This window comes from Ceratotherium simum, chromosome 37 (assembly GCF_057802395.1).
Source record: "Ceratotherium simum simum isolate JZ-2026a chromosome 37, ASM5780239v1, whole genome shotgun sequence".
In the NCBI taxonomy this organism is placed as follows: domain Eukaryota; kingdom Metazoa; phylum Chordata; class Mammalia; order Perissodactyla; family Rhinocerotidae; genus Ceratotherium; species Ceratotherium simum.
Genome location: NC_141936.1, coordinates 10,088,119 through 10,104,265, shown reverse-complemented (window position 1 = coordinate 10,104,265; position 16,147 = coordinate 10,088,119). Strand labels below are relative to the sequence as shown.

At 50.3% G+C, this 16,147-nt stretch overlaps 1 protein-coding gene across 1 annotated transcript; it reads left to right on the top strand.

Annotated features, from left to right (window-relative positions):
* The first annotated feature begins 4,907 nt into the window (after nucleotides 1–4,907).
* Nucleotides 4,908–15,174, top strand: C37H2orf72 (chromosome 37 C2orf72 homolog). The gene is given in 4 exon segments (XM_087424707.1): nucleotides 4,908–5,118; nucleotides 5,121–5,528; nucleotides 8,373–8,486; nucleotides 12,491–15,174. Coding segments are annotated over 4 exon segments (858 nt in total). The 5' UTR covers nucleotides 4,908–4,922; the 3' UTR covers nucleotides 12,631–15,174.
* Nucleotides 15,175–16,147: the final 973 nt, after the last annotated feature.

Genomic DNA, 16,147 nt, shown 5'->3' with positions numbered 1-16,147 from the left:
ACAGATGCTCTTTCAATTCTTACTCTCAGGTCCTCTCCTGTGTGGCCCTCAGTGGATGGGTGGGGGTGGGATGGGGTGGGATGGCTCATGCGCAATCTGAGTACAGGTTTCTGCTGACGGAGGATGCCCTCAGCCAGTGCAGGCGTGCCCTGGGGGGCCTGCCCACCTCTCTCCTGACACTGCTGACCCATCCTGGCCCAGCAGGGGTACAGTAGGGGCTTAAGCCAGCACCTCTGGCTCACAGCATTTCCTCCCAGCCTTCTTAACAAACCTTCATTAGACCCCTAAAATGCAGGTAAAACTGAGATGCTGGACCTTCATAAGAACACCAGCTGTCACAGAGATCTGCATTCCCAGTGCCCTGATGGGGACCAGCCCTGGCCAAGTAGATGATGGAGGGGAGCAGAACATGTCACCCCAGAATGTGCCACTTTGGCATGTGGATTATTTTGAGCTGAAGGCAGTCAAGATCTAGCAAATCTAGGAAAAGCTTTTCACCTCTCCCTTAACTGCCTAAAGGAATTTAGATAAGGGGCCCCTACCAGATAAGCGAGTATTACCAGAAATAACTTTTTTTATCTGAAAGACTTGTCTGCAAGGCAGGGTAAACATCTGATAACCAAACATCTGCTCTTCTCGCCTTCCTGTGAATGGCCCTCCTCCCCTTAGAAGCCCCAGGCCCCTATCCCTTCCCTTAGCTCAGGACGGCATATCATCCTCAACTGCCCACTGCCTTTGAGTCTCGTGTCTTTGTGGGGCTCCCATAGGTACATAATTAAATTTGTTTTTCTCCTGTGAATTTGTCTTATGTCAATTTAATTAGTAGACCAGCCAAAGAACCTAGAAGGGAAGAGGGAAAATTTTTCCGCCCCAACAACGAGATGAAGTCCTAGCACAGCGGCCTGTCTGGTCATCCAGCAGCCGGGACACAGCAGACGGACCTCTTCACAGCACCTTCTCAGACCCAGTCTTTTTTTTTTTTTTTTTTTTTTTTTTTAGATTTTATTTATTTATTTTCCCCCCAAAGCCCCAGTAGATAGTTGTATGTCATAGGTGCACATCCTTCTAGTTGCTGTATGTGGACGCGGCCTCAGCACGGCCGGAGAAGCGGTGCGCCGGTGCACGCCCGGGATCCGAACCCGGCCCGCCAGCAGCAGAGCGCGCGCACTTAACCGCTAAGCCACGGGGCCGGCCCTCAGACCCAGTCTTAAAACTTCTCCCACCCCAACCTCATTCCTCTGTGCGTCCTGGGGGCTCCGCCAATTTTCTTCCCCTCCATGGTCTTCCTCACATTTAAGGTCTTTTTCTCTCTATCTGGCTCCCCAGATCCCACCTTCCTTGTAGCTCCCAACTGTCTTAGGGGAGAAGAGAGAGTGTGGAGGGAGGAAAGAGAAGAAGGAAAGGAGGGAAGAAAGAGTGATAGAGGGGCCGGCCCCTGGCTTAGCGGTTAAGTGCGCGCGCTCTGCTGCTGGCAGCCCAGGTTCGGATCCCGGGCGCGCACCGACACACCGCTTCTCCGGCCATGCTGAGGCCGTGTCCCACATACAGCAACTAGAAGGATGTGCAGCTATGACATACAACTATCTACTGGGGCTTTGGGGGGAAAATAAATAAATAAATAAAATCTTTAAAAAAAAAAAGAGAGTGATAGAAAAGGAAAAAAGAACAACGTGGGGTCAGGGGGAGGGGAAGGGAAGGGAAGGGGGAGGGGAAGGGAAGGGGGGCGAAGAGGAAGGGAAGGGGGAGGGGGAGGGGGAAGAGGGAGGAGAGGGGAGAAGAGGAGAAAAAGAAAGGAGAATAGGATGAAAGAGGAGAAAGGAGGTACCTGCAACTAGACCAAGCTTACTCCTTGTTTTCCAAAATCAGCACTTTTTTGTCACTCTTCCTACCAAGAGCCAACATGAAGAAGCAAATAGTTTCAGAAATCCTATTTTCACTTTACATCTCCATTGAAAACCAGAGAAATAAGAAAAAGCCTGTACGTTTTATGATATTTTCTAGGGCGTGGACAGAGAAGAGGAAGAAAGATTCTTGACGTCCTGCCTTTTTTTTTATGGTCTTCCTAGTTTCCTGTTAATTTCATACCTGAACCTTTGCCATGTAAATAGCGCAGGTAGAGATAAAGTTCACTGGCCCTGGACTCTGGCCTTTGTCTAACACCCACCCCCTCTCTGATCCATCCTCCAGCCCATCACTGGAAAGTTTGGAACTGTTACCGGGAAATTTAGAGCCAGAGAATAAACAGGTCAAGAGGCAGAGCATACCGGCTTCAAACAAGCCTTGTAAGCAAGTACAAAAATACCAGCACATCTGAGGGTTCCTCTCTAGTTGGCTGCTATGTCTTCCTCAAAGAGATGACCTAGATGGGGTTAACTCCATTTCCATTAGTAGGACTCCCGCCGGCGCTGCCAGCCTCTCAGCTTACGCCCACCCTGGCTGTGATTTGCTGGCACTGCCCTGCACCATTCACTTAGACAAGAATAATTTACACAAATGACTTAATCTCTCTTACTAGCTATTGTTGAGCACACCTATGTTTATTTCTCTTCTTGTTGGAATGTCTCCTCTAACAGTGTTTTCAAAGAGCGCCTATATATGATAAACCCTCTGATCTCTTATATACCTGATAGTTTAGCTAGAAATCAAAATCTAGGTTCAAAGTTCTTTCTTTTTGATACTTAAAAATATTATTTAACTATCTTCTTAAATCCAGTGTTGCTGTTAAGAAATCTGAAGTCAATTTTATTTTTGTTCCTTCCTCAGCGCTCTGCTATCCAGTTGCCTGGAATATAGATGTGATGGCTGGAGCTTTAGCTGCCAGCTTGGATCACAAAGATGAGATGGGGGAATAGTGATTCCCCCTCACTGGTGATTCCCCCTTCCTCTTCCTCAGCCTGATGTTACCATCCTTGGCTAGCACAGCTGTTTTTTGCCTCCCAGCACCATAACAGTGGGCGTGGGGGTGGAGGGGGGATGGAGCTGGGGCTGGGCAAGGATCTATGGAGGCCAATGTGGGCAGAGAAAAGAGCACATGATAAGGTGTTTACTCAGTCTATCCCCATATACGGCACCCAGTCCTCATCTGCAAGGGACATCTGTTTCCTTCCCACACTCCACGACCCAACCCCCTGCTACCTCCAAGGGGGTAGGGTGGTGGGAGGATGCTTCTCATGGTTTTTACATTAGTTTCTTTATCCTCTTCAACCTTCCACTTGCTTCTGTGGCATCTTCAGGATTGTATTCACAGGAAGGGGCCAGCATCTCAAGTACAATATCATCTTGCCAGCCTTGCATTATTTTTTTCATAGCACCAATCACCATCTGAAGCTGTTATTTATGTGTTTCCTTGTTTATTGTCTCTTTCTCCCAGCCCCCACTAGAACATCAGCTCCATGAAGGTAGGAACTTGTCCCGTTCCCAGCTGTCTCCCCAGCACTGGGCACAGCACATGGTAGAGGCTGAATGACCAAGTTACTGAGCTGGTGCTGGAACCCAACCTGATTCCAGCCCAGGGCTTCTTGTTCCAAATCTTGGGCTTTTCCTACCCAAGCCCCTGGATCTCAGCCCTGGGCAAAGATGGTATCCAGAGGCAAGAGGTCATATTAACTAGGACCCCAACAAAGATATGGGACCCTTCCCCCAAACACTGGCTAAAACAACTGCTAGATGATCTGACTTAGGGCAGGGCTGCTTGCCCATATTTGAATCCCTGCTGCTTGCACACAGTAGGTGCTCAAAACAGGTTTGTTTTATTGAACGGACATACAATCCCTCCAGGAGGAGATGTTTCAGCATAATTATAAGAGGCAGGAAACAGAGTAACTAGAAGAGCAGATTGGGGGTTATATGGTGAAGGAGAGAGCTGAGTATTAACATGTTCTTGACCCAAAGGGGCCTTTGGTCTATAGCATGTAACAGAGAAGTAAAGAGCCTTGACCAGAGCTGTCCCATGCCACTAACCACATGAAGCTAGTTACATTTAATTAAACTTCAATAAAATGTAAAATTCAGTTCTTCAGTTGCACTAGGCAGATTTCAAGTGCTCGATAATAGCCACATGTGGCTAGTGGCTACCGCACTGGACAGGACAGATAACATAAAACATTTCCATCATCACAAAATGTTCTATTGGACAAGCTGACCTAGACCCTTAGAATAAAGGAAATGATTCCTGTTTCTGACTTGGCCTCCTGACACCCTCTTGTCCCCCTGCCCCACATAGATCCAAGCACCACCAGTGCCCCACATCTGCCTTCCTCCACTTTCTGCTCCCCAGGGAGCAGTGCCGTCTGCCTTCTAGGTTTTCACCCCCAGTGCGGAGGGCAGCGCCCTGCAGGTAATAAGCGTGTGTTGACATAATGAGGCCTCAATTAGTTTTTGTTAAACGCTGAAGGCCCAAAAGGTGAGTTAAGTGACAGAAGTAACAGAAGAAACCCCTGTTTCCCCTCTTTCCCCTACCCCCTTTTCTGCACCCCTTTCTCTGGTGCCCCCCTCTCACTCCAGAGCAGCACAGTTAAGGGCCGGCCCTGCCCCCAAAAGTTCCTGTCCCCGAACCACACGGACTCCTCAGAAACATCTGCTCCAGGTCTCAAATCGAGCTAACTTGTGAGGGTATATTTGTTCACACAATGATTTTGTCTTCCTCCACTTTCGGCTGCCCTGGACCTAGTAGGTGCTCAGTAAGTGCTTGTAGGATGGATGGATGGACGGACGGACGGACGGAGGGACGGACGAATGGCCATAGGGCAGTTTCCCCGCGTCTGCCACGGTACTGCGGGGGGCGCCACCATTGAGGACCCGGGGGTCGGGCGGGGCGCAGCCCTCGGGGGCGTGTCCTCCGGGACCCGGGCGCCGCCGTCCCGAGAGGCCAGCCCCTGGCGCGGCAGAGCGGCGGCGGCCGCAGAGGGCGGGCGGCGGCGAGCATGGAGCGCGAGCTGGAGGCGCTGGCGGCGCGGCCCGCGCGCCCGGCCGAGCCGCCCTTCCAGGCGCTGGTGGAGGCGGCGGGCGGCCGCGGGCAGGTGCTGCTGGTGGGCGAGCTGTGGGAGCGCGAGCAGAGCCGCGCGCAGCTGCGGGACTTCGCCCGGGCGCTGTTCCCGGCCGAGCCAGGCGCGGGCAAGCCGGGGGCGCGGCGGCCGAGGGCGCGGGGCCCGGGGCGCCGGGGGCGCAGGGGTCGCCCGGGACGGCGGAGGCGCGCGCCATCCGCTCGCCGCTCGTCTTCGTGCTGTGCCGCGCCGCGTCGCTGGCCGCCCGGGAGCCGCGGCGCCGCCTGCGGGAGATGCTGCGGGACGTGCGCGGCCGGCGGCGGGCCGGCGCGGCGCTGGTCGGGGTGCTGGTGGCCGAGGCCGGGCCCGAGGACGCGGTGGCGCCGGGCTTGCGGCTGCTGGAGGCGCTGCTGCGCGCCGTGTTCGGCCGCCAGGTGGGGGGCCCGGTGCAGGCGGCCGCCTACTGCCCCGGCCACCCCGCCTCCTGCCTGGCCGTCCAGGCGGCCGCCTGCAGGGCCCTGCAAGCCGCCGGGCCCGCGCGACCAGGTGAGGGGGCGCCAGGTCCGGGAGGGCGCGGGCGGGCGGCGGCAGGGGAAGGCCCCCAAGTTGGAACTCTTTAGGCCGGCGCCTCTCGTCGTGCACCGAGGTAAACTGAGGCCCAGAGAGGGGAGGTGCATAGCACTAGGCCTCCCAGCTAGCGCGCAGCGGGACCTGGGCAAGGGGTCGAGTCTGTTCTGGGAGGATCTGGAGTGCATGGGAGATGCAGAGGCTTAGGGAAGCCCAGGGGACAAGCAGAAGGCAGGGGAGGCTGGTGGAGAGAAGAGTTGGGCTGGGCTGGGCAAAGATCTGGGAGCCCGGAGGAGGGGCAGGAAGGGAAGGACATGTGCAAGTCTTGGGATGCGCAGGTTTCGAGGTGGGAGGGGGACAGAACTCGGACTAGGAGGGTTGGCGGTGCCAGGAGCTTCTAGAACGCTGTGCAGCTAGGGATGCCACGGTGAAGGCTCAGTGTGGAAGTGCCGAGGGGAGGAAGAAGTCTAGGAATAGATACCAGGGATTTGGAGGTGTAGGGAAAGGGTGTGAGGAACTGAGGGCACAGAACTTTCTAATCCTTCTTGGCTGCCCACCTGGTTGTGCACCCATTGCTGTGCCTCCCTCCCTCCCCCTAGGTCTGCTGAGACCACCTTTTCCCTTCACACTCTCCTAAAGTGCGGGGAGGGGAGTTTTTCCAACCCCGATGGACTGCTGCCATCAGCAGAAGGGTCAGAATCTCCTCCCTCCTGGTACACAGGTTTTACAGGAGCTTTGCAGTGTCCCAGGATTAAAATATGAACATCGAGTATAGCTGGATCTGGTAAAACTGGGAGATGCAGGAGCGTTCTTTGCACTCCTGACCCCCTCCCCACCCCGACCCTCAGCACCAGCCGCCCTCCAACCCTTCCTGCTGAAGAGTTAATGAAGACAGAGGCTGTCTTCTGCCTCCCTGGGCATTGGTGTGTTAACCAGCAAAGGAGAGTTGCCGGACTTGCAGGGGGGCCTTTTCCAGCAAGGAGACCTGGTACCTCTGTTGTCACAAATGTCACAGACCCACCTGCCAGTCTGGCCTGGTTCAGGGCAGGCCATCCCTATCAAGCTGTAGAGCCTGCCCTAACCTCCCCTCCATGCCCACAACCCTTTCTGTGGAGTCTGTGAGGAAGCTGGCTAAATTTGAAACTCAACCACCAGCATCCTGAAAGATATAGGGAATGTCCTGAGGTGGATTGTCATTCTGGCTGTTGATGCCAGCCCCATCACTGATCTAGCCCCAAGGGGGGAAACTTTCTGCCCCCTAATGAGCAGGTGCCTAGAAAATTCTCTGAGCCCTTAGTGTCCTAGTCCTCTCCCATTACCAAGGAGCAACTTTTAATTCCCCAGAGCCAAGCTTGCTCTGGCCTCCTAAGCTTTTGTACACATTGTGGTTGCTTCAGAATGAAAAGGCTTTTCCTCCATCCTCCTCTTCACCTGACCAATCCTGTCTCATTTCAGAAGTGGACTTCCTCCTCCAGGAAGCCTTTTCTCCAGGAACCCACTTCCACTCCCTAAGCTCTTACCACATGGTTTTGTGACTTTCCCTCGCAAGTTGAATCATCATTGTATAGTCATGCATCGCTTAATGACAGGGACACGGTCTGAGAAATGCGTCACTGGGCAATTTTGTCATTGTGTGCACATCGTAGAGTGTACTTACACAAGCCTAGATGGTATAGCCTATTACACACATAGGCTGTATGCTACTAATCTTATGGGACTGCCGTCGTATATGCGGTCCGTTGTTGACCGACATGTCGTCATGTGGTACATGACTGTATTCCCATTTCCCTGCCTGGCATGCAGAATCCTTGCCTCCTTTTAAACCCTAACACTTAAGAAATTTTACCATCTTGCAAGGGAATCATTCTCTACTGCGTTAAACTTGTTTCTACTTTTATAAAAGCATACTGAACAACATGAAATCTTTCATTCATGCCTAAAGGTCATGAGCGTAATTATAGCTCATTGTCCACTGATTTCTTCCAGGCTTTTGAGGCGGGCAGCACCACGACCCTCACGCCAAATGGATTCATGTTGCTAAGGTTTTGCTGGCAGTTGCGGCTGGTTTTTCCAATTTCCCAGTCTCTTTGCTCACGGCCTCATGGCTAGTCTTATATTTTAGGTTGTCTGCTTCGTGGCGGTGTCCTTTTTTTATCCAGTTTATGCCCAATCCAGCTGCCTTTGGGTTGAAAAACTAAGAATCCGATCTTGTTAGAAGTGGGTGCAAATTACGAGTAAATAAGCCCCGAGTAACGAATTATGAACAAGGATATCCTATGTTTTGGCTGCCTGGAGTCTTTTTTTTTTTAAACTTTGCTCTAGTAGACCTTATTCCAGATTTTGGGGGTCTTGGGCGATCTCCAGCTAACTGAGGTGGTACCATAATCAGGAAACCAGAATCAGTGTGAAATTGTTTTGTGTGTGATTATCAAAAAAGATTAAATCTGTTCCTATTAAGAAATAGTTTGAACTAAAAATCAGGGGGAAATTACTGCTCTCTGAGGATTTTCTTTGGTGCTATGTAATTGTAATTAATTTTATGTCCTTTTTGTTACTGTAGTTTTCCCAACATGGTACCTACATAGTAGGGTTTTTGTGAGGATGAAATAAGATAATATATATAAAGCAATCTTTTTTTTTCCGTTCTTTTTTTGAGTACAAAACCCCACCCCCTCTTGCTCGTCAGAATCTTTGTTTTTTTAATCAGACAGTTGAAAATAGGGCAGTTGACAGTTGAAGCTCTTGGTTTGCCAAACAGAAAATCTCTCAGTCGTGTCAAGCACTGTCTGACCCGCTGCCTCTGGGACTTTGTGTTCTTTCTAGCGGAAGGAGCCTGGGGGAGACCGGGCCTCCCGGCACTGCTGGCCTGCTTTTCCTGGGGTCCTCGGAGCCGGGGGAAGGACCCGGATGCCACCTCCCCCAGTGGCCCAACTCAGGGTGAGTGTGTTGTCTTCCTGGCCTCCTGGACCTTGTGCTTGGGATTATGGGAGGGGTCATGTGCGTGCAGGGACCTTAGGGATAGAGTAAACTAACATCCATGGAGCACTTGCCTTTTGTGGGGTGAGCAATGTGAGGTGCCCATGTCACCAGGCGGCTGGCACACAGGCTTGGTCAGCAGGGCTGTAGTCCCAGGAGTCTCTGATTAATGAAGGCGGTGTGGGCAGGGCTGTAAGGCAGGTGTCAGCTAGATGTGTGGTGGGACACATGGAGCCAAACACATTCCATCTCCCCCAGAGGATCCTGGGAGTATCACAGAGCAAATGACTTTTGAGCTGGGGGTTGGGGGATTTTCTGAGGCAGAAATGGGAAGATTAGGAGAGAGAACACCATGAACAAAGGTTTTCCCACATGGTGTCATGCTCAGAAAAGGGACCCCTGTCAAGAGTGTCCCAGTGAGGTCCCGAAGGAGGCTGGTAAGGGCTGAGACTGAAGGGGAGAGTTGGGACCAAATCAGGGCCCTGGACCTAAATCTCTCAGGAATACTTGTTATCAATTTCACCTCACTCTGGTGGGACTCTGACCCACACTCGGAGGAGCTTCAAGGAGGGGCCCACAAGTGGGCCTCATACCCACAATCCATCCCTTCCTCAGAGGGTTCTCTCCTGTTCAGTGTCGTGGATTTGAAATGAAACCAAAGCTGAGCATTCACCAGCACAAGCTTTATTCAATGGCCAAAGAATGGAGAAGTGGGAACTAAGTTCACAAATCAACTTCTCAGCTCCTGGGGTGATTAAGCAGCTATTATAAGGGGTCTAGGTAATGAAGAGGAGGGATATTCATAGTTCTTGGGGGAAATGGGCAGGATTTTCTGGGGAGCAAAGGTGCCACCTCTTTTCTTTCCTTATTTGGTTATATCCTGCCGTTGCCCTGTCATGGCATCTATGGGTGTGTTCTATAATACGGTAATGTATTACAATAAGAGTGTAATGAGGGCCGGCCCTGTGGCTTGGTGGTTAAGTGCGCGCGCTGCGATGCTGGCGGCCCGGGTTCGGATCCCGGGTGCGCATCGAGGCACCACTTCTCCGTTCATCCTGAGGCCGAGTCCCACATACAGCAACTAGAAGGATGTGCAGCTACGACAAACAACTATCCACTGGAGCTTTGGGGGGGAAAAAATAAAATAAATAAAATCTTTAAAAAAAAAAAAAAAAAAAAAAGAGTGTAATGAGCTGCGGGGTCTATGTCAGGTCAAGTCAGGCTGCCATGTTGCCTTCAACCAGTTTTGCCTGGTTTTGTTCAGCCATCTTCTCCTTCCTTTCTTTGTGGTTTCCTGCCAGCTAAAAGTAACATGTTAGGCTTGTTCTGAGCAGGGTTGTGGTTAATGTCTTATGGGGCCAGGGTAACGTAGTGAGCCACTGGCGACTTCTGAGCAGGGGTGTCGAGATTAGGGGCATATCTAGAGAGATGACAGGACTGCAGGAGCAGAGAGAGACCAGGGCTAGAGCCTGGCTAGGAGGGGACTGCATAGTCCCAGGAGGGACAATAGGCAGCCTGGACCCGATCAGGCAGTGTTGGAATGGAGAGGCAGGAACTCACCAGGGAGCCGTTTCCAGGGTAGAATCATCAAGCCGCCAAGTGGAGTCGAGGGAGAAGGAGAAGGAGAAGGAGAAGACTGCTCTGCGAGGTCCACAAGAGCACTCAGTAGGGATTGAGGCTGGATGGAGAGAGGAAGTACCCAGGGACGCAGGTTGTAACCAGCTGAACGTATGTGACCGACCCCATCCCCACCGAGGTGTACTGAATACTATAGTTTTGTTACAGAGACAGTGGGCAGTGTTTTAAAATAAACTTTTATCATGTCCCTTATTTTTTAAAAATCATTAGTTGATGTATCAGTCTTCTATTGCCTCATAATGTTACCACAAATTTAGCAAATTTAGCAGTTTGTTTTAGCTTAAAACAACAGCCCTTTATTCTCTCACACTTTCCATGGGTCAGAAGTCTGGGTACAGCTTAGCTGGGCCTTCTGCTCAGGGTCTCACAAAGCTGCATCAAGGTGTCAGCCAGGCTGTGTTCCTGTCTGGAGCCTGAGTCCTCCTTCAAGCTCACATGGTTCTTGGCAGAGTTCATTTCTTGGCTGCTGTAGGGCTGAGGTCCCTGCCTTCTTGCTGGCTGTCAGCTGGGGCTGCCCTCAGCACCAAGAGGCCCCGCAGTCCCATCTCTCACAGCCCTCTCACAACACGGCGCTGCTCCTTCAGTCAGCAGAGTATCGCCTGGCTCCTGTAACGTAACTTAGTCACGGGAGGGACCATCCATTGTCACCTTTGTCATATACAGTACCCTAATCAGGGGAGTGACCATCCCATCATACTCACAGATCCCACCCACACTCAAAGGAGGGATTATACAGGCTGAGTACACTAACGGGTGGGAATCTTGAGAGCCATCTTAGAATTCTGCCTATCACAGTTAAAAGCTCAAAAAATTAAAAAAGGAAAACAGATATTAAAAATCATTCATGTAATTTCATCAGAGGTAACTACAATCCGTATTTTGGGATAGACCATTCTGTCTGTCAGTCTGTCTATCTATTTATGTCTCCTTGTGCTATTAAATTTTAATAAATTCACATGTATAATACACACATCATCTGCAAAATGCATCAGATATTTAAAATATTTAATTGCAAAAATGTTAACTTCAACCTCTCCATCAACATGGTGGATGTATCTGGAAACTAAAGGAAAAAAAAATAATGCAAAGGAATCATACACAATTTTACATAAATCTTGGATAACTTCCCTCTCTATAGCATATAACAAGTTGTTTAATCTCATGTAGAAGTGAATGTGCTAAGATGCAAATTGTATTCATGGACTATACATATACATTTATAATATATATAATAAATATAGGATTATACATACATACATTTATGCATACTGTTTTGGAATCTGCTTTCTTCATCAATAATATATTGTGACTGTGCAATATTCCACCGCAATAATTATATGTCAGCAACATCTTTTATCTCTTTTTTTGAGGTAATTGTAGAATCACATGCAGTTGTAAGAAATCACACAAAGAGATCCTGTGTACACCTTGCCCAGTCTCCCCCAATGGTAGCATCTTGCAAAACTATAGGGTAATATCACACCTGGACATTGACATTGAAACAATGCACAGATCTTATTCAGATTTCCAATTTTACTTGTACTTGTGTGCGTGCATGTATTTAGTTCTATGGAATTTTATACATCATTTTTTTTTTTTTTAAAGATTTTATTTATTCATTTTTTTCCCCCCCAAAGCCCCAGTAGATAGTTGTATGTCATAGGTTCACATCCTTCTAGTTGCTGTACGTGGGACTCGGCCTCGCGTTGGACGGAGAAGTGGTGCCTTGGGGCGCGCCCGGGATCCGAACCCGGGCCGCCAGCATCAGAGCGCACGCCCTTAACCGCTAAGCCACGGAGCCGGCCCTATACATCATTTTTAATGCCTGAATCCCCTCATGCGGGTGAGCCACCGTTTACTCAGCCGATCCTTTTGTTGGATATCGAATCGGTTAGGATGCTTTGAGCTGCAGGTGAAGAAACCATGACTCAAAGTAGCATGAGCGGCAAGGGAATTCATTATCTCACCTAAAGGACAGTCTCGAGGTGGAGTCAGCTGCAGGGCTGCTTGATTCAGGGGTCCAGTGACCCCATCAAGGACCCAGGTTCTTTTCAACTCTCTGCTGAATCATCTTCAGTGTTGTTTCATCCTCATGCAGGTAGCAAGATGGCTTCAGCAGTTCCACTAATTATTCCTAATTATTTCCTTAGGATAAAATCCTAGAAGTGGAATTGCTGGGTCAAAGGGTATGTACGTTTTTAAGGTTTTTGATACGTATTTTCTTGTGTTTTTTAAGTAGTCACCGGGGCCAACTTCCTCCCTTTCGTTGCTAGCTTACTCACTCCTAAACTTTTTCTGATTGGGTGATTCCTTCTCTTGTGTTCCAGATAGCTCCCAGGACCCTGAGGAGGAGGTGGCGCTGACAGCCATATTTCCCAACGGAGACTGTGAGGATCCTGAAAAGGGCTCAAGAGCCTGTGATGGAGCTGTCCACACTCCCGCTGAGCCTGCCGGAGACTCAAGATGAAGGCTGGACCCCTGGGCTGCCCTGGCTCTAACCTACAGACTAGGGGCTGGCTCCTTCTCACTGAACCCCCATGCCTCTATGTTGACCTTGGGATGATGGTAGCTACAAAGGCCCCACCTGCCAGGGGGCTGCCACACTGACAGTTACCAGCTAGGCAGAGGATGTACTAAGCTAAATATGACCCAGAAAAACGGATCCTCTGGGAATCCGTCCCCCGCCTCGCATTTGCTCACTCTCTGGTCACAGCGAGGTTATTTTTTCTCTCTGTGCCTCAATTTCTCTATGCCGTTGAAACAGACAGCTGTCTACTTGGGCCTCTGTGGTGCTATGGCATCTTGTGGTTGTTTGCATGAGCATCCATCATTTCAAGTGCAGCTGGAAAGAACTCTGGATGAGAAGTCGTTAGATGTGGGAGTGGTGGCCTTGGATCTGTCACTCAACCTTTGGGGCTTTTGTTTCTCAAACTCATGAGGGCACTACCAGCCCAGTGGCTCTCCACCGGAGGCCAGGCTACCCTTCCAGGCAGCACTGGAAACGTGGGGGGGGGGGGGTCACTGTGACTGTGGGGCGCCCCTGGCATTTAGTGGCATCTCACAGTGTATAGGACAATCTCCAACAGCACAGAGTTGTTCCACTGAAACTGCCAGTCTTGGCACCTTTGAAAAACTCTGGATGAGCCACTCTCTTCTCCCTGTCAAATTCTAGGAAGAGACACCCCAGAGCAGAGAGGGTTGGGCTTCCTGGGACCTCAGCTCCCAGAGCAAGCCAGAATAAAGAATGCACTGCCACCCTGGAGGCCTGTGGGGTCAGAGCCAAGAAGGTCTGTATGCTGCAGACCCAGGAAAGAAATAGCTTTGTACGCCCGTGAGAAGAAAGGGCCCTTTCTTCCTTGTGTTGACAGTGATTTTCTGTGCCAAGTCCTTTGGAAATAAGGATGCTGGCAACTGCCCACAGCACCAAACAGAGGGAAAGTTAGGGGTGTTACAAGGGCATAGGAGCTTCTCTCAATCTCAGGTCCTAATCCAAGGTCAAAGCAGACCCAGTCCAGAGGTGGCGGGTTCCTGAATCCTTTTTTCTCTGTCTGTGAGTCAGACAGGGTCTATGATGATCCCTTAAAAGCCAGGAAGGCCATCTGTTCACTTGTAGAGGGAACCCTGCATTACCTCCCTTGTCTTCCTCCCCTGTCTCTGGAGAAATCCAGTCTTTGGAATGGTGAGGACAGCTCCTGATTTTCCCTGATGGGAAGCACCATCTACGGGAAGTAGCTAAATTCATTCATTCGTGCATGATTCACTCAGCGGACATGCAGTTGTGCCTACTATTTGCCCAGTGCTCTGCAAGGTGCTGCATAACTTCATTCGTTATTTCAGCTCTCTCTATGATGATGCTCAAAGGGGGAATGGGAAACCTGTGGCTGAGGGGCTCCAGAATGTTAAGGAGGAGCCGCCCCTGCTCTCTGCCTCAATTTCTTCTCTGTAATAGGGAACCTAATCCCTCTTAGTGTGAGGACAGGTAGGATGGCATCTTGTTTGGGGTTGGTTGGCAGCAGGTGTCATTTTAATAATGCAGGGCAGTCTCACCAATAGAAGGACCCAGCTGACCTCCTTCTGCACAAGAATGAACTCAATGAATTACTGGTGGTTTTGTTTTAAAATGGGGAGACTGGTGTCTTTGAAGCTGCTATATTTTTCTACTTCTCCATTAATTTCTTTGTAGTAATTTGGTTTGAGTTTTATTATTTCGTGGGGGGAGGGAGCTTTTTTAAGTTAGGAAATGGTCTAAGGCAGAAGTTACGAGGCAGCAGCCTCTGCTGTGTTTAAAGACGTTGGAGTTCCTGGCCAATGTTTGAAACTTGGGAGATTGCACAGAAAAAAAGCTAGTTTTCAGGGTGGAGGATGGAATAAGCCATGGTCTCCATTTTGCTTAAATTCCACCCCAACGCACTTGACCCCCTCTTCCACCCACCCACCCACCTCTCTACTGTACTTCACTCATATATGCCGTGGTTCCAGTCCCAGTGGGCATCTGCGTTTGCAAGCCTCTGGTGTAAAGGGTGGTTTACTTGTTATTTTTTCATTACCTTCAGTATTTCCTGTGAATAGTGGAAGAGAGAAGGTCTGTCTTTACTGCGATGTGGGTTCTGCCTTCCAGCTGATGAACATGGGACATGAGATCCTTCCAGGCCCATCTTGGCTTCCTTGAGACGTGGCTAAGATAAGCAGCATCCTTTTAGGAACAGTCTAGTTGCTGTATTGTAGCAGATGGATGAGTTAGGTGCTGGAAGAGACGACCTTGGTGGCGGGTCTCCTCCCCAAAGACTCTTACAAGGCACGAAGATTGGGGTGGGCCTGGCTGAGGGCGGAGGCCCCGGGTTAGGTCAGTGGTACAGGAGCCATTGGGGAGGGGGAGGGCCCTCCAGTCAGGTCACAGTCTGGGCTCTTGGGTACTAATCTTTCTAATATGGCGGTAGTTGTGATGCTTCTGACTTGAATTGATCATTCCTTTTACCTAATAAAACCAAACAGTACCTCACTGCTGTCTAATCGAGAACAGAATGGCTCTTTCCGTTATTCTCATAGGGTGCTCTTTGCAGGAGCCCTTGGGAACAGGGCATCTGGACAAATGGTGTTGAGCCTCTGGAAGAGTCTGGCTGAAAGTCCCCCCATCCTGCCCTGGGTGACATCTCCACAATCCTACTGGCTGGGATTGGAAAACATGTAGCTGGAAAGTAAATATTTAAAAAGAGTTTTTTAAGGATAGCATTTAGCTTCGTATTTAGTAGGGTGTGTGTGTTTGTGTGCCCACATATGTCTGTTTAACAAGATAAAATGGCCTTATCTGAGTCTCTGAGAGCCCTGTATAATATTTATGTCACAATTTCTCTCCTCTCAGAGTATTTGTCTCCAAGAGTTAGCACACAAGGGAGTCCTTTTGTTGTCAAACCAGAACCAAGACAAACCTGCAAAGGGGCCAAGGGCTGAGATCCCCAAATCTGTGATCTAAACAAGCCCCTGTTACCCCAGGGAAGCAAACCTGGGACCCAGCCTCACCGGGGAAGGTCGATGGCAGCCACGTTAACCTGAAAGCAATTTGTCCTTCAAAGTGTAGCAGGACCTCACTGCAGGGCTGGTTCCCTGTGGTGGGGAAGCCTGCCCTTTGCTCTGTTTGGCTGGCAAACACGGCCAGCACAGTGGGGGAAGCCAGTTGTTTTGTACCCAAGGGCTGCATAACCCCCTTTTGACCTGGTTTTGTGTGTTAGTGGATCAAGGATTGAGACAAGACATGGAATTTGGCCTGGGCAGCCTGCTGCTTGCGTAATCTTGGAGTTCAAGGGGAAATAGGATACAAGGCGTGGTGGACGACCAGCATCCTGCATGAATCCCTCACATGCCCTTGGCCCCTGAGCCAGAGCCCTCTGGTTGCAATACACGTGGGGCTGCCTAATTGGGAGCAGAGGCAGAGTGTACCCCACTGGGCCATGCCGTGGTTCAGGGATCCCAGAGTCTGACTCCAGGGG